Source organism: Phocoena phocoena, chromosome 6 (assembly GCF_963924675.1).
Source record: "Phocoena phocoena chromosome 6, mPhoPho1.1, whole genome shotgun sequence".
In the NCBI taxonomy this organism is placed as follows: domain Eukaryota; kingdom Metazoa; phylum Chordata; class Mammalia; order Artiodactyla; family Phocoenidae; genus Phocoena; species Phocoena phocoena.
In genome coordinates this window covers 108247500-108275370 of record NC_089224.1, presented here as the reverse complement: position 1 = coordinate 108275370, position 27871 = coordinate 108247500, and the positions used below count along the sequence as shown (strand labels likewise).

Genomic DNA, 27871 nt, shown 5'->3' with positions numbered 1-27871 from the left:
AACCAAGGTCATCAGTAACCCACGCTGCGCTCAACCCTGTACCCCTGTCACCGTCGCTGTGCAACCACGGGCGACGCTCAGTCCCACCCAATCCAGGACATCCAGCGACTCCACCTCTGGAGAAGTTCCTTCGAGAACCCTCCCAACTCTGCCCACCCCTCTGGCTCCAGCCAGACCAGGCTGCACTCCTAACCCTTCTTTCCACACTCTGGAGCCCGAGGCCTGGGCGTTCAGCCCCCAGGACCGAGCACTCCCGGGGCCGCACCTGGTCTCCTGGATCCACTGGTGGAAGGCGTTGGCGTGCTGGGCGAACTCCTGGCGCAGCTTGTCGTTCTCCTCCTGCCGGCGCTGCTCCTTCTGCAGCTCCAGCTCCCTTTCCTAAGGACCGAGGGAGGAAGAGGCGTGTCATCCCCGCCCCCCTTCACGGACAGGCTCGAGGCTCAGCCACTGACCGGCCGGTCTCAACATTAGAGAGGAACAGGGCATAGTTTTCTGAAGCTACTCGGGGGGGTCAGGGAGGACGAGCTGTTCATCTCAACCCACAGACAGCACGGAAGGCGTCTGGTAGGCATTCGCCAGCCCGCTTCCCCAGAGACCTTGCAAGACGTCGGGGGGTGGGTGGGAGGGCCGATCACAGCCATGCGGGCCTGCGGGACCCACACAGGGTGACTTGTGATGAATGAAACTGCGCTTCCTCCCCCATCTCCTCACGCTTCAGCCAGGAAGGGCTTCCCTGCCCAGCGCCCCACCCGGCCCAGCGGAGAAGGGCACCTTGATGATCTTCTGCAGGTTCCTCCAGGTCTCCTCCAGGGCCTCCATGGTGAACCAGGTGTAGGGGTTGGAGGCCACGCGGAAGCTCTTGATCTGGCGGTCCAGCTCGGCCAGCTGGTTGAAGTCGGCCTGGGCCGAGCTGAGCGAGGAGCGGAAGGCGTCGTGGGCCTCACGCAAGGCCTTGATCTCTTCCAGGGAGTTGCAGCGCACCGGGTCTGTTAAGTCCTCCTCTGCGTTTTCAAACCAGCTGTTGAAGGCAGAAGCCTTTTTGGCAAAGGTCAGGAAGAGGTCCTCCACCTGAAAGCAGAGGAGACTGAGTCAGCACAGCTGCAGGGGCTGTATGGACCATCCTTGGTGGGCGGGTGTGGGGGGGGCAGTGGTGTGGGCACCAGAAAGGCGGGGGTCGTTCCCAGGGTGTCGGGCTCGGCTCGGCTTGGCTCTCTGCCGCCCTCCTCCCACTGCTGAAAAGTCCTCCCTCTTTCTCCCCTTTCCCTGGGGCGTGCAAGCTCAGTCTTCCCGGAAGCTGCCGAGCAGCAGCCTCCTGAAGGCAAGGGTCCCCCTTCCCTTGGTTTACGCTGACTCCACACCCCCGTGCAGAACCTCTGTCCCGGGAGAGGGGTTTGCTTTCCCTGTGCATTGAGCTGGTTGAGCTCGGCCGGGGCCAAGCTCACCTTGCGGAAATGACTCTGGGCCTCCAGCAGCTTCTTCTTCCGGGTGGCTGAGTTGGCCAGAAGCTGGCTCCACCTTTTCATGAGGGCGGCGTGCCGGGCCTCGATGGCCTTTGACTGGATGTGCTTGGCGGCCAGCAGCTGATCTTTGAGGGCAGTGATGTTGGCGATGCCCTCCTGCTGGAAGGCCTGCAGGCCAGCATCGAAGGTTTCCTGGAACGAGGAGCGAGAAGGCAACATGCAGGGACTGCACTGAGATGAGACCGTAGGCCTCCCGGCGCCTCAGCTCGGACGGCACCCGCGTCTGTCCAGCCAGCTGCCCAGGCCGGACTGTCAGCCTCGAGTCCCCACCTCCTCCTGACCCTTGGTCACACCTTGGTCGCCACTTTGCTGCATCTCCTCCAGACCTCAGCTCACTGAGGCAGCTCCTCCCAGGCCCTGCTTTCAGCCTCGGGCTGAGGCACCCGGGCTCCCTCCACTACCTCTGCCAAGAATACCCGCCCAGCTCTTCACCAACCACTTTCAGTTTACCCTCCGTGATCTAGCTTGCATGTCACCTCCTCTGGGAAGACTTTCCCGTCAACGCCTGCCTGCTGGAAACTGAGTCAGACACCTCTTGAGTGAAGTCCACATCCTGCTGTGCTCTGCCCTGTTAGCACCCCTCAGGCTGCAGCTCAGAGGCCTAGTCTGAGAGCTTCCTGAGGACCAGGACTGTGTCTTGTTTACTGCTGGCCCCTAGGGCCTAATATAAATAGTCAAATGTCTCAATGAAAGATGCTAACCATCATTCATTGACCAGGAAGTACTACTGGAGTACATTTCAGTCAGTCACCAAAGCAGCCACGACTGACCTGTTTGGTGAGGAGAGTCTGGACAGAAGACAGATCTCGACCATAGTCGTCTGTCTTCAAGCTGTTCTCCTTTTCACCTAGAAAACCAAGCATGGGAAACCAACCATCCCTTTTCAATGTAACAAACTTAAAAGAAAAGAAGAAAGAAAAAAAAAAAAGAAGAAGAAAGAAAACCGAGACCTATCATTTTGCTTACATTTGAATTCCAATACTACTGACAGCAGTCTCTGAACCCAAATGAGCTGGCTCCTCCCTGTACCCGGGCCCCCTTCTAAGCCTGTGTCCTGAAGGGGTCCCTCCAGCCTGTCCTAGATGCTGTTCAGTCGCTACTGATGCGACAGCAACTACCAAGGTCATGTGGGTCCTGAAATCAGTGCAGCTCCTCCTCGCCTGGGGGCTGGATCACACCCTGGACCCGTGTAGCTCGGGGACGGTGCCGGTGCAGGCTGGTCCGGCTCGTGTGGCCCTTACTTGTGTTGTGGTGCCCACTGCTTCTTTCAGCGTTACAGGACCTTTGTTTCGTTAACCCTCGTGCCGGCCCAGGGGCACCGCTGAGGCTCGGCTCTCTGCCTCAGGACCCTGTCTCCCGCTGCCACCAGTGGTCTGCCCGGTGGCAGGGGTCTCTGATACGCTCACATTCCAGCGGTTTCTTCTCCGCAGAAGAAAACCAGCTGCGTAGGAAGCAAACAGGCTGTGGTTCTGAACAATCTTCCCGGCCCGGGAGGGTAAGAGGTTTGGGCAGCGCCGAGGCCGTGCTTACCAATCCAGGACTCCACCACGTCAGCCTTCCAGTTGAACTGAAGGAAGGCCGAGTTCTCGTCGAGCTTTGCCTTCCTCTGGGCGGCAGCTTTCTCCAAGTCTGATACTTTCCCGTTAAGGCCCTTCATCTTTGAAGAGATGTTCTCCTCATGGTGATTGTTCTAGGCCGTGGAGAAGGCACACCCTGTCAGCCTGGCCCCTGCTGCGGTTACCTGATCTGCACCCTCCCTGCAGGGCGCAGGCAGGCTTGCAACCTCTGTGACAGGCCGTGCTCCCCTGCCCACCGCCAGGAGAATGGGGGAAGGCTTTTCTAAGAGCCTTAAAGAGATGAACACTGGCAATTCTACTCCTACAAGTAATAATGAGGAATGTGATAAAATGTTAAGTCACGAGGATATATGCATTAGTGTCATTTCTGACAGCAAAAAATTAGAAAAAGCCTAAATAATTATGACTCAATGGCTACTATACGTATGCAATAAAAACAATGGCTTGGAACAATGTTTTCACACTGTGGATATTAAAAATTATTAAGCCCCAAACACTCTGATGCAGTCTTGGTTAAAACTGTATGTGAGAAAACAAACCATAAGTCAGCATAAAATTCAGAAAGAAACTCAGGGAGGAAACGAAGATTGCTGTTGGAAACAGAGCACCAGGCTCTCTGCCCCAAGGCTGAAGGACATTCACAAGCCGTCATCTCACAGGTGGGGCGCACTTGTGTGTGGTGAGTCGTACACAGGCCTCATCTACGCGGACATGGTCTGTATCTGAAATCAGTCTCCGTTAGGTTGTTTGCCCGCAAGAGTGAGGAGAAAAGCTCCCTAGTGAACACAGGTTTTAACTACAGTTACCTCCTGTGGACCAAATCTCTAGTCTTAAGGCCTGATCACCAGCGCAAATTCTGTGAGGAGTTTTATTCACTCATTACGTGTTTGTGACAGGAAATCAGAGTTGATAGAAGTCATTTGTCCTGTGCAACTACATGTCTCGTGGACCTCGTGACAGATCGCGGCACCGCGTTTAGTCTGGATTTCCGCTGGGGAGTGACTCGACTGCACTGCTGCTGAGACAGCACCAAGACCCCTTAGTTTTTGCTTTCTCCCTGGAAAGCTGTGTGAATGAAATGAACCTTGTGATTCCGACAGACACATTTATAAAACATCCTGGATAGCAGCCAGGTTTCACACAGCTGCCGTTTAGCCTAGTGGATGCCTCAGCATGAGGAGTGTCTGGAGGGTCCGGCACGGAGGTCTCACTGGGGCCATCTCCGGTGGTGGTCCTATGGGTGACTGTTTTGACCTGCCCACTTGTGTTTTCTACCACCTCTATAAAGAGCTTGTATTCCTGGAGAAGTAAACTCGAAGAGCAAACACATGGGAGTGCCAATGTCACAGCAGGGATGCTTCTTTGCTTAATTAAAGCAGAGAAAAACAACTGCTGCAGAACGGCTTTACTAACTGGCTTCAAGAAGGGGGTAAATATCCAGTTAAACACGCAATGCAGGAATGGAGCCGCTACCGGTCTCCACGCAGACCTCTGTTTGGTGAGTATCCCAGGGGAGGAGCTTTGCGGGTTGTGGTACCAGCACGCGGTGTCCCGGAGCGAGAAATGAGGGTCTTACCAGCGGGCCAGGCTCACCTTCTTAATGAGGTCTTGTCCGTTAGTGCAGACGTCATTCACCCGGTCCTTGTGGACAGTGAAGTCTGTCTCGAAGGCTTCATGTTTCTTCAGTAAGCCCTGGAGGGGAAACAGCAAGGCTCGCCACTGAGGGCCTGGCACGTGCGTGCGGTGGGCCAGGCCCCGGGGCCAGAGGAGCAGGACTGGAAGGTGCCCTCGCACGCACCCCAGTCCAGCTGGGGCTAAGACAACAGACAGGTATAGGATAAACAGAAAATCCTACAGCAGTAAAACGAGGACACCGCGAGCATAACCAGAGGCCTTTCTGAAGGGGTGAGGCTGCCGCCAGTCAACGAGCACAGGCCCCATTTCCCTGTAGGAGGCCAGAGAATGGACACCGAGCAGCCTTCAAATAAGCACCAACAGAACAGTGACACCCGCCCTAGGGTTTAACCGGAGCACATCTCCTGCGGGACCTCCCAAATCTTGTCTTTTCCTCCGTACAGCTGAAGTGCTGGAGACAACACCCCTCGTGTCGGCTTCCAGGGAACACAGCGATGCAGAGGACAGGAAACCAATGACTGCGTCTGCCTCCTACCTGCGTCCCCCAACTAGCTGAATAGGATTCCCACCGGGAGGAGCGCAACTCTGGGGCTACCCTGACCCTCGGGAATGCTAACTCTGCTTCCACAGCTGGTGGCACGGACGGAGGAACACCCGACCACAACGTGCAGTTCCCCCTATGAAGAGGGGAGTCGCCTCACCCCCGAGACCCGGGGCTGCTCTGTCCCACAGGCTACGCCTTAGGATCCCTGCAGCCTTTCCTTTGCCTCTTTGAACGCTGCCTGAAGAAGCTGATCTAAGCTGCCAGATGGTGAGAGGCCACGTGGAGGGGACTGAAACGTCCCAGCTGGAGCCACCTGAGTGACATCACCGTGCACCTCTCAGCCCAGAGGCCTTCTGCCTCAGTGCAGCTGTGTTAGGGGGTCCCAGTGAGAGCAGCAGAGGCAATGCCCATCAATGCACAGAATTGTGGGAAATAAACTTGTTTTTAGGGTTGTGACACAGCAATAGGTAACCAATGTATTTAGGAAATACGTTACGGGTTGAACTGCGTCCTCCCAAAGATATGGGTCCAGACCTTAGCACCTAAGAATGTGGAAATGAGTCCCCTGCAGGTGCAATCAAGTTAAGACAGGTCATCAGGGTGGGTCCTAATCCAATATGACTGGTGTCCTACATATATAAGAAGAGGGAAATCTGGACACAGACACAGGCAGACAGAATGCCACGGGGACACAAAGACACAGAGGGAAGACAGCCATGCGAAAGCACAGGCAGAGGTTCGAGTCACGCTGCCACAAGCCCAGCTACCAGAAGCTGGGAGAGGCAAGAAAGGGTCCTCTCCTAGAAGCCTCGGAGAGAGCAAGGCCCTGTCGACACCTTGATCACAGACCTCTACCTCGCCAAACTAGGATAAAACAAGTTTCTATTATTTCAAAGCCACTCAGTTTGTGGTACTTTGCTAAGGCAGCCACAGGAAACTAACAGGGTTCTAGTAACCTGTGGTTAACGATACCAACCATACTGCTGGGCTGACAGCAGGACTCCATGAACTGGGGCTGACAAAGTCACCCCAATTTTGTCTACAGAGGGGCAGCGTCTCTCGCGTGGGATCTTGAGGACCGAGACCCGCCAACGAGACGCTGGCTGCCGGCTTTGAGTGCTCTCCTGGGAAGAGCACAGCCACCGAGCAAGCTGGCAGGAAAAGGGTGGGGCAGGCAGCTGCTTGGGGGTGGGGGGGGGGAAGCAGCAGGCAGCACCTCCAGTTTCTCTGACCTGGATGGCAGCAAGAGTGTCTCCATAATCCTCACTGGCCACCAGGGTCATCTTCTCATTGATCCAGGCTTCCTCCTCCTCCACGTTGGCTACAAACTGCTGATACTCCAAGGACTCTTCTAGCCGCTGGCCCCTAATCACAGGGGACAGTATGAAATCAGCCATAATCTCTAACCTGGACGCTTACAAACACGAATGATGAGCGTGGGACGTAAATGGTTCACTCGAGCCCTCTTCCTAACACAGAGCAGTGACTGCTGGTCCAACACGAGATCCTGGAACCATATGCTCGGTCCGGATTCACATAACGGGACCAGCTCGGCCTGGGCCTGTCAGAGCAAGCCAACCGCGGCGCTGGCACAACCAAGAAGAGGGCCCCGGGGGCACAGGAGGGCCCTGGCACCGCCCCTCCGCCACGCTCACCGGGCGGCCGCCAGCCGCTTCAGCTCCTTCCAGTGCTCCACGAACTGTGCCAGGCGCTGCTCTATCTCCTCCTTCCCGATGGTGTTATCATCCGACAGCTTCTTTCCGGTGTCCAGGACCCCCTGACAGGCAAGAACGACTGGGTCAACAGATGCTTCCAGGAAAGGGCCTCGACATTAGACTCAGGCCTTCTCCACCCCGCTGTGGGATGAGGAGCTGTAACCACTGTAGAGACCTCAGTGAGACGAGCTCACCTGGGCCCATTCAAGTCCCGCTGCCCGCTCGGCCGGGAGAGGCCCGCCTCACCTGAATCGCCGGCTCGTGGGCAGCCAGTTCTGCCTCCAAACGTTTGTGCTTCTTCCTCAGGTTCTGGACGCCCGTCAGGTCGCGCCCATAGTCCTCCGAGCTCACCAGCAGCTTCTTCTCCCTGGGCAGCATAGGAGGGCGGTCAGCCTCTGCACCTGCGTGTCTTCAGCTGGAGACGTGCAGTCGAAGAACGTGAAGCTCACGCACCCCGTGATGTCCTTCACCTGCATCTACCCATCTCTCCGGGAAAGTCCTTCAGAAGCCAGGCTTCTGGGGAAAAAAGCCTCTACTTCCCCAATGAACAGTGCCCACGTACATCTCCAGGAGCACCTCCTGTGTCCGACTCTGCAAAGGGTCGGGGTGCACTGGAGAACAAGGAGGTGCCGCTGCTGTCGCCCTATCAATCCTACCTGATCAAATACACACGTATCACACGCGATAACATATGAAAATGCTAATGTAAACAGTGTTTTAAGGCAGTGAATTGAGAGAATCCTGTCCTTAAAAATGGTCTGTTTACAGGCTACATCATCTGGAAAAGGCAGACTGAAATTCTGGGGGAGGGGAGATAAAAACAAACAAGACGAACTTTTCTTCCTGCAAGCAGCAATCTTCCCCAGGAGATCAGACCATCTTTCCCAGATGGGAACTCACTCATGTCACCAGTGACCTAAGGGCAGGGACTAGACAAGCCCTGGACACCATCACACACACCGCCACGTGGAGGCCATGGCCGACCACCATCACCACATGCCCAGACACCAGGAGGGGAAGCCGGGGCGCCTCACCGCGGCTGTGCGGTGAGGCTGGGACCAGCTGGGCACAGCTGCTGAGTCCGTGCCATTTCTGACCCACTTCCCATCTCACCACCACGGTCCAGGAGAGGATAAGCCCGGGGTTCCTAACGCCCTCCGTGAAAGGCTCCGAGGGCACCGAGGGCACCCGGAGCGGGGTGCGTACTTGATCCAGGACTCCTCATCGTCCATGTCCCGGAAGAACTGGTGCAGGCGGTGGGACTCGTTCAGCCTGGCTCGCCGGGAGGCCGCCATGCTCTTGATCTTCTGGAAACGGCCGTTGATAGTGTCCCGCTTGTCCTTCACTTGGGAGGTGTCGAAGGCACTGCTGGTCATCAGGCTGTCTGCCTGGCTGTTCAGGTCCTTCAGGCGATCCTGGGCAAGGGACACGACGGAGGGGTCAGAGATCTGGAGCACCCACGAATATCTGCTCGTAAATCAGAACTCGGGACTTCTTCACTGACGGGTTGGTTTAAGATTTATTCAGGTTACTCTAAGTGTGGTATGTGGACCCCGAGAATTCTAAGAGATCAAAACTACTTTCATAACAATACAAAAACATGATCTGCCTTTTTTACTGTGAACATTTGCACCGATGGTGCAAAATCCAGGGTAGGGGTGGTGCTGCTCAAGGCAGTGGCAAACTACGAGCAGAAATCCAACTCTTCACTGCCACGCACTCCCAGTAGAAATCGCTGTTTCACTTAAGAACATCCTTGAACAAGCAGCAAGGTTGTTAATTTTATTAAGTCTCCATCTTTGAGTACGTGTCGTTTTAATATCCTGTCTGATAATACGGGGAACCCACACGAAGCACTTCGGCCGAGTGCCGAAGTTCAATGACCGCGCTGAGGAGAAGCGCACGTTCCGAGCTGAACTGGCCACTTCTTCCACGGAACACCAGTTTCACTCGAAAGAACGGCCAACGGACAAACTATGGTCATTCTGACTTTGGGAGCTGACAAATACTTTGTCGAGAATGAATAAAGTGAACCTGTCACTTTAAGGAAAACTGAGTTTGCTGCTAATGATAAAATTCAAACTTTCATGAGGAAATTAGAATTTTGGAAAATTGGCATCCACCTCCGTGAGCCTGACAGCTTCCCCGATACGTGTAGATTTTTCTGTTGAGACTGGCTGTGATGTTAACGAGCGTGATGTTTGATACCATATACAGACATGTGTCAACATTTAGAAGATCTAAACTCTGCGAATCAACACTTCCCAAATGATTCTGTAACCTCAGGCATGAGTAAATGATCCATTCAAAGTCCAAGATGGACCAGTGGATTTAAATATAAACAGTATGAAAAGCTGAGTGTTTCCGAGTTCACTTTCCAACTAACCTTTAGAAACTACCACCTACTGAGCTGAAGGTAGTATCAAAAAGTATCGACAATTATCTGAATTAAAATACTACTCCCTCCTCTACCTGTGTGAGGCTGTATTTTCATCACACACAACAAACTGAATTCAGAAGCAGCTATAAGAATCCAGCTGTCTTCTATCAAGCTGGACATCAAAGAGATTTGCAAAAAATGTAACCAGTGTGACTCTTCTTGCTATATTTTTGTTTTTGGAAAAACAGAGACATTATACATAAAAAATGTTACTTACGTTAACTTGTGATGGGTTTATTATTTTAAACGAATTAACACATTTTTCTCAGTTTTCTTACATTGCTACAATTCATAGACCTTATTCAGATTTCACCAATTTTTATATGCATTTGTGTGTCCCTGAGTATGTGCAAGTAGTTCCATGCAGTTTTATCATATGTGTAGATTTACGTAACTACCGCCAAGATTAAGATATGGACCTTGTTCTGAGACCACAAAGGAACTTCCGTATAGTCTTTACAGTTGTACCCCTACCCTGTCCCTAACTCCTGGCAACCACGTATCTGTTCTCCATCTCTATAATCTGTCATTTTGAGAATATCATATAAATGAAATCATACAGTAGATAACCTTTTGAAATTATTTTTTAATGTTTTTGAAATTGTTTTAAAAAATTTAACTCTAAAAATTTAATTTTTAATAATGGCAAATTCCAATAGATAAAACCTACATAACTAACTCTCCTAGGGGCTCTCAATAATAGTTCAGAGTACAAAATGGCCCCGAGACCACAGCGTTTGAGCACCTTGGCTTTACGGGATGAACATCACTGTCCTTCCCCGAATGTGCCAGGTGCCTTAGAGTCACGCGTGGCGTGTCCCAAGCCCGGCCTGGCGCCCCCTCTGCTTACCTCATGGGCAGAGATGTCCGCCTCCAGCAGTTGATGTTTTTTTAGCAGGTTGTTCACAGAAGCCAGGTCTTTGCCATAATCCTCAGAGGCCAGGAGGGCTTCCACCTGGCAATGAAACATGAAAGGGAAGGCTGCCATCTGGAGCGCATCCCTTGTCCTGGCAAACCCAGGATGCCCACTCGTCCCCCAGGCCCCCCCGTCTGGACAGCTGAACTTCCCCACCACGCGCTGCTGCTGTGCCGGCTTGGCGTGGACCCTCCCCTGGGCAGAGAGGCAGCAGCTTGGGCAAAGACTAATGTACAGAGATGTTCACTGCAGCAAAACGTATCCCCCAAAGCTGGGAGCACCAGTGTGGCCAACAGTATGGGAATGGTTAAATTATGGCCTAACTCTGTGATGGTCTAAGGCAGTAATTCAAATGTTCAGGAAGACTTTTCATGACTTGAAATAACACCACCAATACGTCCTGATGAAAAATTACGTCATGAGCTCAAATACACATAAAAGAACAGTTACACAAAAAGTGACGGAAATAGGTGTGGACCAGAGAGATACAGAATAGTGGTCTTTAAAAATGTTTTCTTTTTACTTTCTGTACTCTCCGAACAGTCTACAGAGACCGCAGGACTAACTCTGGACTCCGGGCTCTTTGGTGTTCTGGTTTCTGTCTGGGCACCGTGACAGCGGCCTGCACACAGACCCCACCACCCACTCCTGTTTGCATTTTCCTATGGAAACAAGTGACCCATGTCCAACTAGAGATAAGCTCTCTCTTGTGTAAACATTCCCTCCCTCTGACTACAAACCCCTCAGAGTACACAGCTCACACCTGATGATGATTTCTGTTAAAAGGGACGTCGGGAGAGCCCTGCCTTTCCACGAATCCTCCAGTGGGGAAGGGAAGCCCCGCGGCCTCACCTCAGAGAGCCAGAAGTCGAAGTCCTTGATCCCAGTGTTGAAGTTCTGCTGCTTGTTGGCTTCTTTCAGCTTCTGGCTCTTCTCAGCCGACTTCTGCACCAGGAACTGCCACTGGTCAGCTAAGGCGGCCAGCCGGGCCTGGGCAAGAGAAGAGAGCCGTTGGACGTGGCCAACTCCACGGTCAGCGCCCTCTCTGGAAGTCAACCTGACGCCCCTCACAGAGGAGGACGGAAGATGCTCACAGGAGCCACTCTCACTAGCATCCCCTCAGCAACGCAGCCAGAAGTCTTCTGTTTATTCTCCTAAGACTGCATTCTAGAGTCATCATCAAGCTGACAGTAACGCTGAAAGTCACATCCAGCCCCCTCTTCTTCCCGGGCCAGAAGGAGGGGAGCTGGGGGACGGCGTACCTTGACGGCGTCCTCGCTGCCGGCACAGGCCCCGCGGTCAATGAGGGAGTTGCCCATGTCGATAACCCCTCGAATCCGGTCCGCATTGGCATGCAGTTCTGCTTCGAAGGCCTGATGCTTCTGGTGCTTGCTCTGAAAACACCAAAGAAACCCTGCCACAACCTTTCGAAACCAGGTCCTGCTAGGCTCTGTCTTTTCAGGGAGAAGGGGTTCTCAGAAGGGAGGGAGTGGTAGCAGACTCGAGGAACTAGGGGCAAGTGTCAACATTTTTACAGAAGGTGATCACAGAATCTGTGTGAAATACTTTAGGGGTCAGTCTGATGGAAGTTCAGCAGAAGGTCCGAGCTCAGGAGGAAGTGAACTGTGTCAACCCCTGAGTCAGTTGGACTAGCTATCTGTGAGTGAAATCCTAGAATTATACACTTTCTAACATTTTGCAGGAGCTGGTAACGGCCAACTGTAGTTTTGGATCTACTTGTGCATCAATTTCCATCCACGGCTTTCTCCTTAGTGGAAAGCAGCTCTAACTAATAACACACACATATGGCCCTCTCATCATCTAAGGTGGCAGGCACTGTGAAACAAGGTGTCCGAGGGCCAGCCTCCCCTCCGTCGACAGAGAAGAAGGCTACAGCTGCCGCAAACCCTGGCTTTGCCAGCTTCTCATCTGGCAGCTGCAATCAATCAGAACTGCTGGATTTGTCAAAATCCAGGCTTGACTGTAGGTAAGAATTTCTTTTTGCTAGAAGAGAGGGCTGGGAGGATGATGGGCATCTGAGGCTGAGGGGCACCACGGGAGACAAGTGGGAGGACGCAGCTGTGGGGCAGTTCTGGGTGAGAAATGCAGGGTTGCAGGCAAGAATGTGATATGGGGAAAAAAGAACTAAAAGGAAAAAAGCAGTACAACTGGGGAAGGATTCTGCATCAAATGTTTCATTTCAGGGGCAGCAACTGTCAAAAGATGGAGCCACGTGGCTGGCGAAATGCAGCACCAACCTGAAGCGTCCCCGCACCAACTCTGCGCCCAAGCCCAACTACAGAAACAGTCTCAAATGCCCACGCGTCCTGACAAAAGCCCCTCTTCTTCTGTTTCTCCTTCTGATCGTTCTTTGGCTCAACTCCCATCCATTCTATTTCTTCAGTTCTTCCAACCATTTAGGCAACTTCTAAGCTACACTTCGACTGGAAAGTCTCTTTCCCTGCCCCTTGGGTAATGTTCACTTCTATCTTAACCTCTCACCCCTAGTTCCTCTTAGACTTAGGAAGCAGATCACCTGCCTCTCTGTGGATCTCCAGCTGTCCCTCTCCAGTGGCCAGCACTTCTGGATGCCAGACTGCGTGGGCAACGAAACTCTCACACCTGGCCCTGCCCTAGTCCACCGAGAGCCACGAGCCCAGAGCAAGAGGAACCCAAGTTTACGCAGAAAAAGCGATTTCATTTTTTAAAAGAAGCACACCTCTTAAAAGAAAGCAGTCAGCTACTGCCCCCCAGATCAAACACTGTGCACAACCCGCCTAAGTGATAAATTAGGAGGGGGAGGGGGGCGAAGGGCTGCAGGCTAATTACAACAGAGAAAGCCACATCCCACGGGGACACTTGAATGGAGGCTGACGGATGATTAGAAATGAAAAGCATGGATGAGGAGACACCGGCAGAATCTACAATTGCGAGAATCTACACACAAGAGCACAAACACTGGAGCTCGTTTAACTAGAACTCTTAAATAAAAAACATAAAACTTACCAGCAGCTTGGAAAGCTACAAAAATAGATTAAAATAACGAGAGTTCAGTACACTTATGTGAATATGCACATCAGCTATTCAACAGAAACTCATTTTGCTGTCATACTTCCCCTGGGAAGGTGAGCATTCAGGAACAGCAAATACAAGGGGGCCTTTTCTGCAGACTCTTTAATAGCAGACACGGTTTCAACCGAGGCAAATGAGGAAAGCGGCTTCTGAAACGGCTCTCATCATTTAAGTGAGGCTTTCCCACCGGTTCATCTTATTAAAATACTTTTTCTCGGCATCACTGGGGGTACGAGGAAGTTGTCTTAGAGGTATCTCCCTCTTTTAAAGATACCTTATTTTAACAAGATCTGCTCAATAACATAGGCTACTTTGGAGATAAACAGCTAATCTGTTCAGCTCACCTGGATGTTGGTCGGGTCCTTGTATGACTCATCACTTGCAGTCTGTAATTTCTCACTGATCCAAGCCTCAATCTCATCCACATCCCGGCTGAACTGTTGGAGAGTCTGCGATTCTCCCAGCTTTGACCTCTTCTCAATCATCTGGGCTTTCAGACGTCGCCACCTGAGAAAGTGAAACCGAGAGCAAAGGTGAGCACCCCACAGAACTAGACAGGCTGGGCCGCTCACACAAGGGCGGCAAGACCCGTCGGCTGCACAGACCACCCACCTGTCCAGAACCTCGTTGCGCCGGCTGGAGATGTCGCCTTTGGCGTAGTGGCCGCCGGCGATGAGCTGGTCGGCAAAGGACTGCAGGGCGGCGATCTTCTCCTCCTGTCGGCAGACAAGAGGCGTGAGGTCAAGGCGGGCAAGACGACTCCGCCTCGCCTGGACTGTAGGTCTCGAGAAGAGAACGGTTATTTTGGGTGACTAGCTGGTGATGCGATCAGAATACACTGACACTCTAGAAGCAGGAGTGTAAAAAGCCAGAGGAAAGCTTGATTTCAATCATTATTAGAGTAGAGTTTAACTCAAGAAGATTCCAGGTCACGCTGGGGTGGGGCCGGGGCTTGAGCACCAGCAGACGTCACGTACAAGATTAGGTTTCATAAGAAAACACTGTCCGATTTTCAACAAAAAAAACTCCTTGGTTTCTAAGCCAAGGAGTTTTGCATCTTTCTGGTTTACGTTCATGGATTCACTTACCTACCCATAAGTTTGTTTTTCTTCCCTTTCGGTATAAAATTTTTTCCCTGTGGCATCTCTGTTATTTAAAAAAAACCAAAAACCTCAGAAATGGGACTTCCCCGGTGGCGCAGTGGTTAAGAATCCGCCTGCCAATGCAGGGGACATGGGTTCGAGCTCTGGTCCGGGAAGATCCCACATGCTGCGGAGCAACTAAGCCCGTGCGCCACAACTTCTGAAGCCCACTCGCCGAGAGCACGTGCTCCACAACGAGAGAAGCCACTGCAGTGAGAAGCCCGCGCACCGCAACGAAGAGTAGCCCCCCACTCTCCGCAACTAGAGAAAGCCTGTGCGCAGCAACGAAGACCCAACGCAGCCAAAAATAAATAAATAACATAAAAAAAGACACAAATTGGATAACATGAACATTTTTAAAAGTATGCCTCAAACGAACAAACAAAACCTCAGAAGTGCCAGAATTTATATATAAAGTTTAAAAAACTATTAATGCACGTCACTTTTCCTAGAATGCACAGCTCTGCACTGGACCCGATGGGGACTACGCTGCTTCCTCTGTAGTCAACACCAAGTATTTTAATTTGAGGATGCTGCCAAAGCTCTGCAGCTGAGTTAAGCAAACAATAACTATTTTTTTCTCTCGTCACTGAGAAGGGAAAGGAGAATACGCCAACAGAGAGACCGAAGATGTCAACCTGGAAAGGTACAAAGGCCTCACCTGGACGTTAATGGCTTTGTCGAAGTCCTCGTGTTTTTTGATCAGAGCCTCCACGCTGTCCAGCGAGTCCCCTTTGTCTTCGGTACTCAGGAAGGCCTCCCGGGCAGCCATCCAGCTCTCAGCCTGCTCGCAGTCCCGATGGAACAGCTGAAGAGGGGACGGGCAGGTGAGAAGACAGAGCCTGTGGTGAAGACATACCTGGCCAGAAACCCTGCAGCAAACAGGAAGCTACTGTCCAGCACGTGTACCTGCAATTCAAGGCACTGATCCAGCATCATCCTGCGCTGGACCCAGGCCTTCTCCAGGTCTGCACGCTCCTGATCTAGAATATGTAGTTTCTCCTTGATCTCGGGGCTGGCATAGTGCCCATGGGCCAACAGCTGCTGCCCAAACTGCTCGAACGCCTGGAAAGTGCCAGCCCTGGCGTCAATTTCCGTCCGGTGCTCCTGCCAAGAGGAGGGAAGGGATTAGGTACCGGCAGGAGCTGCCCACTCTCACGTCAGCTGCAAAGGCCCTCCCAGCCTGGCAGGGCAGCCACGTCTCCGCTGCTCCGCAGGCCCACCTACCTGGTGTCGCTCCAGCAGGGCCTCGGCTCCGGTGACATCCTTGGCTAGCTCGTCTGAGGACACCAAACCTCGGATTCCATTGATCCAAGACATGAGGTCCCTGGAAACCAGATCCACAGAGGAATGGCTGTTACGCTACCTGGCAAGCAGGCCTTCTGCCCAGGAAAAGAGAGAACTACATAATTCTTATCTCAGAGGGCTATTTGGGGTTAATCTAGTTAATCTACCGAATGGGGCTAGAACTCCAGGCAAAGTATTTCAAAGCTTCTTGTTTGTCTTATTGAAATAATAAGAAAAGAAAAACTCAAGAATTCCTCAGAGGAAGAATGAAGAGGTTTATAACTAAGATCTTCTCACCCTACAGAAAAACAGGTTCTTACAGACAGTAGCTGTGGTTAAGTTTTCTACAGCTTCAAACGCAAATGCTCTTCTTTAGGATTAAGTTTGTTTTTTGTTTTTTTTTTTTGCTGTGTGGCTCGTGGGATCTCAGTTCCCCAACCAGTGATTGAACCCACACCCCCAGCAGTGAAAGTACCAAGTCCTAACCACTGGGCCTCCAGGGAATTCCCAGGATTAAGCCTTCTAAGTGCTAGATCCAGGCATGCATTTAATCCAGCTAGAAAGGCCTCTGGCCCAGAGCCAGCGAGCCGGCTTCTCACCGGAAGTCGCTGAGGAAGCGCTGCAGGTCGTGGGAATCGCCCAGCTTGGCCTTGCGCTGGTCGGCGCGCTTGCCCAGGCTGCTCCATGCCTGGTTCAACTCGGTGCACTTCTCCTGCAGGTCCTCTGCCGACTCGGGGTGGGACTGGATCAGGCGCTCGGCCGTTTCCCCAAGGGAATTCACCTGGGGAAGAAAGCGGTGAGCAGCAGGGAAGGAGAGAGCGCAGCCTCGGGCAGAATCGCAGGAAGTCGGCTCCACACGCATGTCCTCTCACCTTGTCGCCGAGGGCCGCGAGGTCCCTCTCAAAGCCCTCGTGCTTGCGCTGCAGGGCTTGGACACTGGCCAGGTCGTGGCCATAATTGTCTGTGTTTAGAGCCTGGTTCTTCTCTTCGATCCACTCTTTGGTTTCGTCAGCATCTCTGCAGGTGGGACACACGTTCAAGTTAATGAGTGCTGAGTATGGCTGCCTTAACCTCAGGTCAAGTAGGGAAACTTCATTTCACTGGCACCAGCACACGTGTCAGTGGCCCAACAGCTCTAAACAGCAAGGAACACATATGGATCCGCTTAGCGTTACTGACTGAGAGCGCCCACCAGGTGCGAGAGCACAACCATCGACAAGAGCCAGCTGTTACCGTCGGCGTGAACCCAACTGTGGCCTGCTCCCCCCGTGCCAGCCCCGGCCGTCCCTCACCTGTGGAACCTCTGCACTTCGTGGGCGCTGCCCAGGATCTGGCTCCGCTCCTCGGCCAGCTGCTGCAGGGACCGCCAGCGTTCGTTCAGCTCCTGGGGGAGGACAGCAAAGCGTCAGCTACACCAGACTCTGGGAAAAGGGCCAGAACCAGAGGAATGGTGGCTTAACGTGAAAGGAAAGGCTGGGGCACAGATGATTTCCTGTTTCCAGGCTTCCTAGTTCAGTCGATGAGCACGCCACGACAGCAAAAGTCCAGAAAGCCAGACCCTGCCACAGCTTGCCGGACGCCACGGCGCGAACACTCCACCAACACCTGACTTGGAATCACCGCAGAAGCAGCAGGAGAGACGCCGCTGACTTATCTTCACTCTCAGCGCCTAGCCTGGTGCTGGCCTCAGAGCAACTGCTCCCTAACAACCACCGAGTGGACAAACCCCCAAGTCTACTGCTCCCCAACACCCCGCACGGCTGCATCGCCGGGCAGCAGCGGCAGCCCAAGGAGCGCAGCGCAGCTGCAGGCCCTTGTACTGGGGAGACAAGCCAGCTCGGGGTCCAGAAAGGAGGCAAGAAAGGCAGGCACTGCCTTCCAACAATACGCTCCTCGCAGCTCCGGGCCCTCCTGGGGGGGAGGGGAGGAGCTCACCAGGCTCACCGCCAGGACCAGGCGAGCCGAGCACAGCCTCCTGCTGCACAGAGAGTAAAGAGAGTCCTGGCCAGGACACCCTCGGGCCCAGGAGAGTGACCAGTGCTACAGTTCATACAACTAATCAGGACAAGAGCCTTGCTGAAGACAGGAGAAGGAGACAAGGAAGGAGACCGGGGAAGACAAGGAAAGCTGCCATGGTTTCTTACCTTGATGGAATTAAAGGTGGCCACGGTGTGAACCATCAGGCGAGCAGACTATGTGGGGAGGAAAGCAGAAGAGCAAACTAATCAAGTGTCTGCTGATTAAGAGAGAAATCTGAGGTGCAAGTGCTATTAATTAGGTTCCAAATGTCCACCAAAATGACTGTAAAAGGGTACCATCAAATTTCTGAGCAGAGCAGCAATGAGTATCAACAGCTAGAAAGTCAGGCAGAAACCCAAGTGCACAATCACACCCAACTCAATGATTCATTTTACTCGAAGAGTGAAAAGAGCGGTGAAAACCACAATTAAAACGGCTGGTTGGACAGGAAAAAAAAGGCTCAAAGACTACTGATTGGTGTCTTTTTCTTGTCCCTACTACAGGAGAACAGTCCAGAAAACACACTTAGCTGAACAAATGCTGGCGGCTGGGACTATTTAAATAGCCAAGGACACCACTAATTTCATTTCTGTTTACGGTTACTGGACTGTGGTTCCTTCTAACAGTATCCCCCTTGAACTAAGGGCAACAGCCTTACTAGATGAGAAAGAAAATACGCTGGTGAGTTAGCTTCCTTCTCATCAATGTAGTCACTTCTAAAAATCAAACGCCCCTTGGGATCTCAGAGCCTGCCTAGTTTTATCAGAAAGAAACCCCACTTGGCAGGCACTGTGATTCTCGTAATCTTCAAGTATGTAAAGAAAAGGAGGAGCTGAGCTTGGACGCAGGGAAGTTAGGCTCCTAGGATGTTCCTGTGACACACCCAGTGACGTGTTCAACCAGTGTGGGTGCGTACAGGGTTTGGAAAGCAGACACCCATTGTTTCGAATCCTTTTCAGAAACAGGAGGTACTGACTGGTGTTTGTCAAGTCATCTGGAGTACGTTTCTGAAAAAACACCTGTTACCAGAAAAACTCTGGCAGGAGATCAGACAGGTAAGGGTGCTGCTCACTCATGTCACCAATGATTGAATTGTGCTTTGCAACGAAAATTAAGATTGAGAGAAGAGGAGAAAGCTGAATCCAAGGAAAAATGTACCCTTCCTGCCAATCTGGAGCCTATTTAATAAGCAGAATGGTCAGAGCCTGGAGGGATAAGGAGGCCAAAGAAACAAACCCCTTTCAGCCTAGGTCCTCACAACAGGTCAGACCTCATGACAGGGCTGAGAAGTACCAACCTAGGGACCGGTGTGGGGAGACTTTTTGTTTTTAGAGGTTTTCATGCTTTCTTCATATTTTAGGAAGGTGTACTTTCATAAAGTAGAAATCTGCTCTTTCTAGCTTGTCTATAACTTGAGTGGCATATTCCTGAAGAGCTGGGTCAGGAGGAAAGATGCTAGAATTGGCATTTAGGCAACTAGTTCCATAATCACGGCTATAAACGCTTCACATGAAAAAGCTTATCCCCTGTCCTCCTGGAAGTTATGCCCACTCTGGTCAAGCACCACCCCTGGATCTCTCTGGAATAATGTCCACTGCAGCTGGTAAACACCTGGTGTCCCCCCCTTTATGTGTCTCGTCAGGATGTGGACCTTCTCTCAAGTCTTTCTTAGGCCCCGGGAGGAAGCGGTCAGGCAGATGATAAGTGGAGCTTACGCTCCTTTTCATCCTCACATCATGTGTCCTTTTGGGCTGTAGTCCTATTGGTGGGACCATGCCTGACTATGCAGTGTGACCTCTGTGAACTGCAGTCACCCCTGTAACCTTGGTACCCGACAGGGAATGATCCCAGGACCCCCCGAGGTACTAAAATCCACAGATGCTCAAGTCCCTTGGAGCCGGCGCCCTGTATGGGCAGGTTCTGCATCCTTGGATTCAACCGACCACGGATCAGATGCTAGTATTTTCAATTGTTGGTTGGTTGAATCCGAGGATGTGGACCCACGGATGTGGAGGGCCAACTGTATACCCTGGCAGCGACAGTGCATGATAAACTCGACCTAACTGAATCTGTGCTGAGCGTCTGTAAGGAGACATTTTGCTTCTGTGTATTAAGCACCCCATTTCAAGGCATGACAGATTCCAAGAATACAACACCAGGGTCAGAAAGACACCAGGCCAAACAGGTCCAGAAACAACCACAGGCTCAGACAAGCCTAAATACTCAGATAACAGGCACGCCAGAAAAGGATGTAAAGTATTTCTGTTCCTGGAAAACCTTTGGAAATAATAATTTGCACAGAAGCTCTTACCTTCCACGGGGAGGCCGTCTTGGAATCAGCTTCATCCTATTCAAAGAAAAAGGAGGCATTTAGGCAGCCAAGCAACTGTGCACAAAACAAAGCAGCCCCGGCCTTCCCTCTGGACGACAGGAAGTTCACAGAGAAATCAGCTGGAACAGCAATTCCCTCTGTGACTCAGAACTCAACACTGGCTGGCAGCAAACTGCAAGGCTGCTCGAGGGAAACGAAGCAAAGAAACAGGAGAGAAAAGTTCTTCCTTTTTTAATGCAGTAGGAGAGATGGAGACAATGGGGAAAGTTAATAAAATGTCTAGCGTTTCTTTATGTCATATTCAGAGGACTCTTTGAAGAGGGATAAACACACCTAAAGAATTGCTGGGGAGGGAGATCAGCTCGGTGGTTTGTGACCGCCTGGAGGGGTGGGATAGGGAGGGAGGGAGGGAGGGAGACGCAAGAGGGAAGAGCTATGGGAACGTATGTATAACTGATTCACTTTGTTATAAAGCAGAAACTAACACACCATTATAAAGCAATTACACTCCAATAAAGATGTTTAAAAAAAAAAAAGAATTGCTGTGGAAAAAGTTCTAGGTAACTGAACAGAGAAAAAACTCTTTTGATCTTTGGAGGATGGCCAATAGAGACCAACTTCTGCTATTTCTTTTCTTTCTTTTTTTTTTTTTCTGCTATTTCTTTTCCACAGATTTTTACACACAAAAGGCATCTCTTGAGGTTCAAGAACAGAAATCCTTATGAGGCTCTTGACTTTATACTCTTCCCAAGAGCTAATCCTTCTCAAGTTCAAGTTCCACACGGGGCACCGGACACTTACCCTGGGCATCGCGCCGTACACCTCCTACAAGCAGAGAAGAAAACCAGTTCTATTATTAGAGGAAATACACACTTCTAAGTTACACTCATCACTGTCATGTCAAACCTGGAGAGAATTACAAAAAGACAGGCAGCCTGACTGGCCAGAGGAACTTCTTAAAGTCTAGAGAGAGACCAAGTGTTCCTATGTAATACCTTTTCTTTATTTAAGGGACTGCATGAATTTATTACTAGTTAAGGACTAAAGAAACATTCAACAACTTCTACAATATTTAATGGGCATAAGGAGGACAGCTGTTTTTCCCTCCCATCAAAGGTAACCAAGACAGTGCAGGTCACACAGAGAACCTGTGCCCTGGCCACACTCTGTGCTACGGAGCACGCGTGCTAGGCTACGCAGGATGAAGGGGGAGCCAAGCTGCTTCCTTAACAGACACCGTGCAGGGGCCAGACCCCCACCTGCTGCTGCACTGCCTGCACCTCCTCCGCCATGAGACCTTCGGACTCCAGGTCTTCAGCCACCTTGTTAATGTCCTTCAGCCGTGACTCATTGGCCTTGAGATCCTTCAAAGAAAAAGACATAATAACTAAAACCCACAAGAGCAATTCAAAGAAGAGCAACAGGTACTCATAAACTATGGTTTGAATATATAAATTTCTGCCCAATAGGTATCTTATAGTTTTTCTACTCCTTGACGGTCACCTAAATCAGAAAATGCTGATTGTCACTACCAAGGAAGAAAACAGTAGGGCATCGGAGATGGTCTGTCTCATGTTTACTGAACTATCTGTAGTTAATAATAATCCATTATTGGGACTCCCCTGATGGTGCAGTGGTTAAGAATCCACCTGCCAAAAAAAAAAAAGAATCCACCTGCCAATGCAGGGGACACGGGTTGAAGCCCTGGTCCAGGAAGATGCCACATGTCGCAGAGCAACTAAGCCCGCAAGCCATAACTACTGAGCCTGTGTGCCACAACTACTGAAGCCCACACACCTAGGGCCCGTGCTCCGCAACGAGAAGCCCACGCACCACAACGAAGAGTAGCCCCCGCTCGCTGCAACTAGAGAAAAGCCCACGCACAACAACAAAGACCCAATGCAGCCATAAATAATTAATTAATTTTTTAAAAATCCATTATTCTGGTTGGAGATTTTTTTTTTTTTTTTTGGCGGTACACGGGCCTCTCACCATTGTGGCCTCTCCCGTTGCGGAGCACAGGCTCTGGACGCGCAGGCTCAGTGGCCATGGCTCACGGGCCCAGCCGCTCAGCGGCATGTGGGATCCTCCCGGACCGGGGCACGAACCTGTGTCCCCTGCATTGGCAGGGGGACTCTCAACCACTGTGCCACCAGGGAAACCCTGGTTGGAGATTTTTTAAAAACCTTTCTTTGTGGGGGACAGGACACATGTCAAAACTGTGATGAAATTTTAATGCTAGCCACTCTGGGAGAAAAGCCCCTGAACCCACCTGAATTGGTTATAAGAATACTTTTTTATTTGGCCATACCGTGCGACATGCGGGGGGTCTTAGTTCCCTGACTGGGGATTGAACCCACACCCCCTGCATTGGGAGTGCAGAGTCTTAACCACTGGACCGCCAGGGAAGTCCCAAGAATACTTTTAAACTGAGGAATGGATAAACAAGATGTGGTATATACACACCATGGAACATTAGCCATAAATAGTTAACAGATCACTGATCCATCTACAAGGATGAACCTTGACAACATTATGCTCTGTGAAAGCTGTCAGCCATAAAGTACATGATCTATGATTCCATTTATAGGAAATGTCCAGAATACATAAATCCAGAGACAAGAAGCAGCTCGGTGGCTGCCAGGTGCTGTGGGGGAGGGGAGAGGGGGATAAGGAGTGGCTGCTTAATGGGTCTGTGGTCTCCTTTAAAGTGATAAAAAATGTTTTGGAACTAGACAGAGGGGATGGTAGTGCAACACTGTGAATGAACTAAGTGTTTCTGAATTGTACCCTTTAAAATGGTTAACTCTATGTTATGTGAATTTAACCCCAATTAGAAAAGCTACTTTCACACGTTTGTACGTTAGGTTTAGAAAAGTTCTTTTTTTTTTTAATATAAATCTTATTTTTTAAAAAAATTAATTAATTTATTTTTGGCTGTGTTGGGCCTTCATTTCTGGGCACAGGCCTTCTCTAGTTGCGGCGAGAGGGGGCCACTCTTCATCGCGGTGCGCGGGCCTCTCACTGTCACGGCCCCTCCTGCTGCGGAGCACAGGTGTCAGACGCACAGGCTCAGTAGTTGTGGCTCACGGGCTTTGTTGCTCCGTGGCATGTGGGATCCTCCCAGACCAGGGTTTGAACCCGTGTCCCCTGCACTGGCAGGCAGACTCTCAACCATTGCGCCACCAGGGAAGCCCTAGGAAAGTTCTTAAAACAACATGTAGAAAAAACTGCATGTATTTCCTCAAAACTAAACTGGTGTGAGAGAAGTTTCGATTAAACTCGTTTAAAAATGGCTACAGAGATGAAGGAATATCATCACTGAATTTTCATTCTGGTAATCCGCAGCAAAAATCAAGAGAACCAAGTCCCCGAACAACTTTCTGTACCTTCTGGAAGTCATCGAACTTCTTCTGCAGCACTTCGACCTGCTCCAAGTCTGCGCCGACCTCCTCGCTCGTCAGGGCCGCTTCCTTCTCGTTGATCCACTGCTGTAGCTCATTTGCTTCACGGAACAGCATAAACTTCTTACAACTCTTCTCCAACATGCCTTTACGCTTCTCCCCCAGTTCCAGCAAAGAATGGTACCTGATGTAATTTGAGAGGGTGACAAGAGGAGGCAGGGGAGACAGTTAGCTTCCTACAGTGGCAAACTACCAGCTGTCTCCAAGATGTGGGTCCCAGGCTGTGCGTCGGTAACGATGATGCCCTGGTGACAAAGTATCGGAAGGCAGACGAAGACCCCGAGCACCCACAGACAACCTCAGGGACAAGCACACACTGCACTGTTCACAACTGGGTGGCTGGGTGGCCCGGCACACTCATGCCCAGCCACGTGCGCACTGACATCACAACCACAAAGGACCGAAACCAAGCGTTTGGCACACCACCACAGGCTCCATGCGACTACAGCTGCGAGATGAGATGAGCTTGCCGCGCGTAACGTATACAGAGGGCTTGTTCTCCTGCCGTGTGATTCTGCCAGCAGCCCCCAGGCGGTGGGGGAAGGTATGCTGAGCTATCTTAAATAGCCTCACATAGGATTTTAGTATCTCCGGAACAGTAGGAAATTTCTACTGTTTCTAAAATAATACATTTATTTCTCAGAAAGTTTTGGCCACTTCAGAAGGAGAAATCACATAAATCCCATTTCATTAGCTGAACGCTTCTTATGAAGAGACTCAAATGACACTCTCACCCTGGGGAACTGAAATACTAAAGACTGAACTTCTGGTATCTTTAGAGATGTGAAAATGACAAACTTAGCACAACTGAGTTAAAATTCCAAAAAAAAAAATCTAGAATCCGTTCTAAGCTTCCAGAAGTGAAATAAAAAAGGAACGAATTACCAAGTATCAGAGCACTTTACGAGGCATGTGGTTTCCTGCCTACTGAGGGCTATGGCATCATCGGCCTCCAGGTCTGCTGAGAGCGGCTGGTCCAGCACAAAAGCCACCAGCAGGGGAACCAACAACACTCTGAACACACAGCTGCACAGAAGCAACCAACGAGAGAAGCGGCCACAGCTGACACAGCTTCACCCAAACCCCTTCCCTTGTGAGCGAAAGCTGCTGCCGGAGACGGGCCCCTCCCGCCCCTCGCCTTCCTGGACCCACGAGCGCCTTCAAGAGAAGCGGCAGCGGGAGGATGGACGGGGAGCCAAGGGCGGCGCTCGGCAGAGCTTCCGGCCTACTCACAGTTCTTCCACCTGTTTCATACGCAGAGACACGCTGCCGGCCTCCTTAGTTACGCGCGTCCTGCACAGAGGGGCACAGCAAAAGCACGCACGGATTAGTGGGTTAATCCACAGGGATGGAAGGCGGCGGCTCCGATGGGTGCTGTGACGGCGGAGGCTTCGAGTGGGGAAAATTAGGGAGTCATTCAAGAGCTCTTGGAAGCAGGCCAGGCCGGCAGTAAAATCACAGTAAGGAAAGAGCAGGAAAATCAAATTAAATTAGAGGGTTAGTTCACCTTCATTTTCCTGACGTCTGCCACGCTTAAGGCAGTAAATGTTCCTGTGCTAGAAACACTGGTCACTTCGCAGAGCCAGGCCAGGGGATACAGTGACCGCCCCGAGGAAGAGATTCTCCTGAGGGCTAACACGCAACTGTAGTCAGATATCTGGTCCACTGTGTTGCTCTCGTATTTATGATCCAGGCCAAAACCTCTCATTCTTGTCTTAACAGTAACAGAAAACGTCTAATTAAGTGTATAAATAACCGATCTTCGCAGGGATCATCAGGGTCAGAAAAGTTCTATTATTCTAAACTCTAGTGAGGATGTATTTTCTGGGTCTCTCCCAAGTGTCTAAAAGCTTTTGATTTCATTAGCAGAGTAAGATATGCCCTAAAGGAGGGACATAGGTCTTTATGGGGGCTTAGCCACAGGAAAGAGGACAGAGCCAATTCATAAAAAGTATACTCCATTCTCAGAGCACAAAGTCGATAGACGAGATGCTCCCTATGCGGCCTTTTACAAAGGGCAGAGCAGGAGGGGTGTGGAACAGCTAAAAACCCATTTCAAGAACATCTCCTGACCCGAGGACAAAGACTGAGATGGTAGTAATTTGCAAATGTCTAGGAAAAGAAACTTGCCAATGCAGGGGAAGACAACAAAACAATGGAAAACAAAGGTACGGGTCAGGGATTTTAGGTTCCAACAGAGCTGTGTGGGTTAGAAGCGACTTGGGAAAGGCAGGAAGAGCGTGTTCTTGAGTGCAGACAGGCATCATAAGAGCATTTGCTCTGGAGCCTCAGGACGCTGCCTAAACCTCAGCCCGTGCGTGACGCAGACTAAGCCCCAGGCGGCGCTGGGCCCTCCGTGCCCGACGGCGAGGCCCTTACTGGTTGTCGATCTGCTCCTGCCGCAGCGCGATGCTGCCCTGCTCCTCCAGGAGGTTCTCCCGGGAGGCCGACTGCGCAGGGTCCAGCTTCTTCACGTACGCGGCCGGCACGAAACCCTGACGATCGTTCACCTCCACTTTCCACCAGTCCTAAGTGGAAAAAGAGAGAGACGTGAAAGCCAACTCCTCCCCTGAGGAAGGAAGAATCCAAGGAGGCCAAAAGAAAGCTCTGATCACGGCAAGAGAATCCCGTGACGTGCCAAGTATGCAGACAGTCACAGTGCAGCCCCGATGGCTCGGGACAGGAAGGCCAGCCTTCTCTTCGCGTAGACGCCCTGCAACTGTGCTAATACTGCAGCCATGAGCCACGCTGAAGTAAGTTAAGTGAAATTAAATAAAAACGCAGCTGCACTTGCCACACGTGAAGTACTTCACAACCACCTGCGGTTAGCAGCTACTGTAGGGCCAACACAGACATAAAACATCCACCACCACAGAAGGTTCTACTGGACGACGCTGCTGTTGAGTAAGTCAGTCAGACCGGATGGTTGGTTGAGGGTGAGAGTCAACATAAAGACACCAGTCAGGTTTTCTCAAACTCCCACGACTGGGGTAAGCTGAGGGTGTGGGAATAGGAGGTTCTTGACAACGGCCGGGCCGAGGACACTTCCCCAGCCTAGACCAAGAGGGGAGGCAGGCTCTTTGGGGATCGGTCCTATGACACGTGGAGGACCACGGCCTCACTCCAAGGACACTGCCAAACCAGAATGTGTCAGGCGAGAAACGCTGATGAACCAGGCAGCGTTCAACTTTGAGAAGACGGAGCCTACGGGGTGACGTTGGCGCCGTCTTCAACTGTCTGCTGTAGTCGTACAGTCTAGAACCAACAGGTACAAGATACAGAGGAGCACACTTTGATTCAAGAGAGAAAAAAATTCCACTTGGAATTTTTTTCAATGGTGAAAAAAGCTACCCTTGAGAGGGTGGGTCATTACACTAGCTTCCGGGTATTCAAGGAAACAAGACTGGTCATCTTGATCACAGGCAAAACAGGATAAACCTGTATGAAGTGGGAGGTGGACCAGGGAACTAAAGTCTTCAAATTCGAAACCAGCCTCATCCTGGAAAGACACACTCCCAAGACGCCCAACTGAGCGCAACTGGCGGTGCTGATGGAGACCCGCCCACGGCCTCTTTCTGTGCTTGCCTTGTTGGTGCTGTTGAGCAAGGTGAGGATATCCCCTTTCTTCATGGTGACCTCTCGAGGGCTCTTCTCCTGATAGTCGTAGAGCGCCAAGACCAGCTCCTTCCCAGTCTCGTCATCCATGGGGGCCACTTGTTGCTAAAAATCCAAAGGAAGGGCAAACAGAGTTACAGGATGTCCCCGGTGTGGCACCTAAGCCCACGGGGGACTCCAACTTCCACAGCTGTCCCAAACTGACCAAACACACCTTTGTGAGAGTTCTTCTCTGAAGCTACCAACAAAATCTGATTCAGGAAGTTCAGCTGTCTTGGGATCTTTGAGGTCACAAGAACAACACCCATGACCGTGACACCTGCTGGCCGCATCCGGGTCCTTCATCTTCCCCAGCCCCCCAGCCCCCAGGGAACTCGCAGCTGCTGAACGGAAGCCACACTCACCCGGCATGACTGGGCCTGCTCTCGCAGAGCCTGGATGCTGCTGCCGTAAGCGCTGAGATCCGACATCAAAGCCTCGTGTTTCTTTAGCAGAGCCTGGAACCAAAATAACACACGGCGACCCTGAGCAAGAAGCCAGAGCCGCCCTGCTGCCTCTCCCACACGCCACCTGCCTCTGAAATCTGTTTAGTT

General features: G+C 51.3%; 1 protein-coding gene across 6 annotated transcripts in view; it reads right to left on the bottom strand.

The window, feature by feature from the left end:
• Positions 1-27871, bottom strand: part of SPTAN1 (spectrin alpha, non-erythrocytic 1) — a 57947-nt gene that overhangs the window by 4722 nt on the left and 25354 nt on the right. For 3 of the 6 annotated variants that reach the window (XM_065879810.1, XM_065879809.1, XM_065879812.1), the window contains 31 exons: positions 27683-27775; positions 27249-27383; positions 26043-26191; positions 24897-24956; positions 23589-23787; positions 21459-21563; positions 21001-21024; positions 20179-20214; positions 17993-18040; positions 17141-17232; positions 16721-16865; positions 16448-16629; positions 15789-15888; positions 15471-15668; positions 15223-15369; positions 14032-14135; positions 13764-13926; positions 13354-13368; positions 11610-11741; positions 11200-11337; positions 10282-10386; positions 8198-8406; positions 7238-7358; positions 6932-7053; positions 6509-6641; positions 4691-4789; positions 3051-3210; positions 2291-2367; positions 1443-1652; positions 772-1068; positions 266-378 (listed from right to left, as the gene is read on the bottom strand). In XM_065879810.1, the coding sequence (XP_065735882.1) occupies positions 266-378; positions 772-1068; positions 1443-1652; positions 2291-2367; positions 3051-3210; positions 4691-4789; positions 6509-6641; positions 6932-7053; positions 7238-7358; positions 8198-8406; positions 10282-10386; positions 11200-11337; positions 11610-11741; positions 13354-13368; positions 13764-13926; positions 14032-14135; positions 15223-15369; positions 15471-15668; positions 15789-15888; positions 16448-16629; positions 16721-16865; positions 17141-17232; positions 17993-18040; positions 20179-20214; positions 21001-21024; positions 21459-21563; positions 23589-23787; positions 24897-24956; positions 26043-26191; positions 27249-27383; positions 27683-27775 (3911 nt within the window). The remainder of the gene's footprint in view (positions 1-265; positions 379-771; positions 1069-1442; positions 1653-2290; positions 2368-3050; positions 3211-4690; positions 4790-6508; positions 6642-6931; positions 7054-7237; positions 7359-8197; positions 8407-10281; positions 10387-11199; positions 11338-11609; positions 11742-13353; positions 13369-13763; positions 13927-14031; positions 14136-15222; positions 15370-15470; positions 15669-15788; positions 15889-16447; positions 16630-16720; positions 16866-17140; positions 17233-17992; positions 18041-20178; positions 20215-21000; positions 21025-21458; positions 21564-23588; positions 23788-24896; positions 24957-26042; positions 26192-27248; positions 27384-27682; positions 27776-27871) is intronic. The other 3 variants (XM_065879811.1, XM_065879813.1, XM_065879814.1) reach the window with 3 other exon arrangements.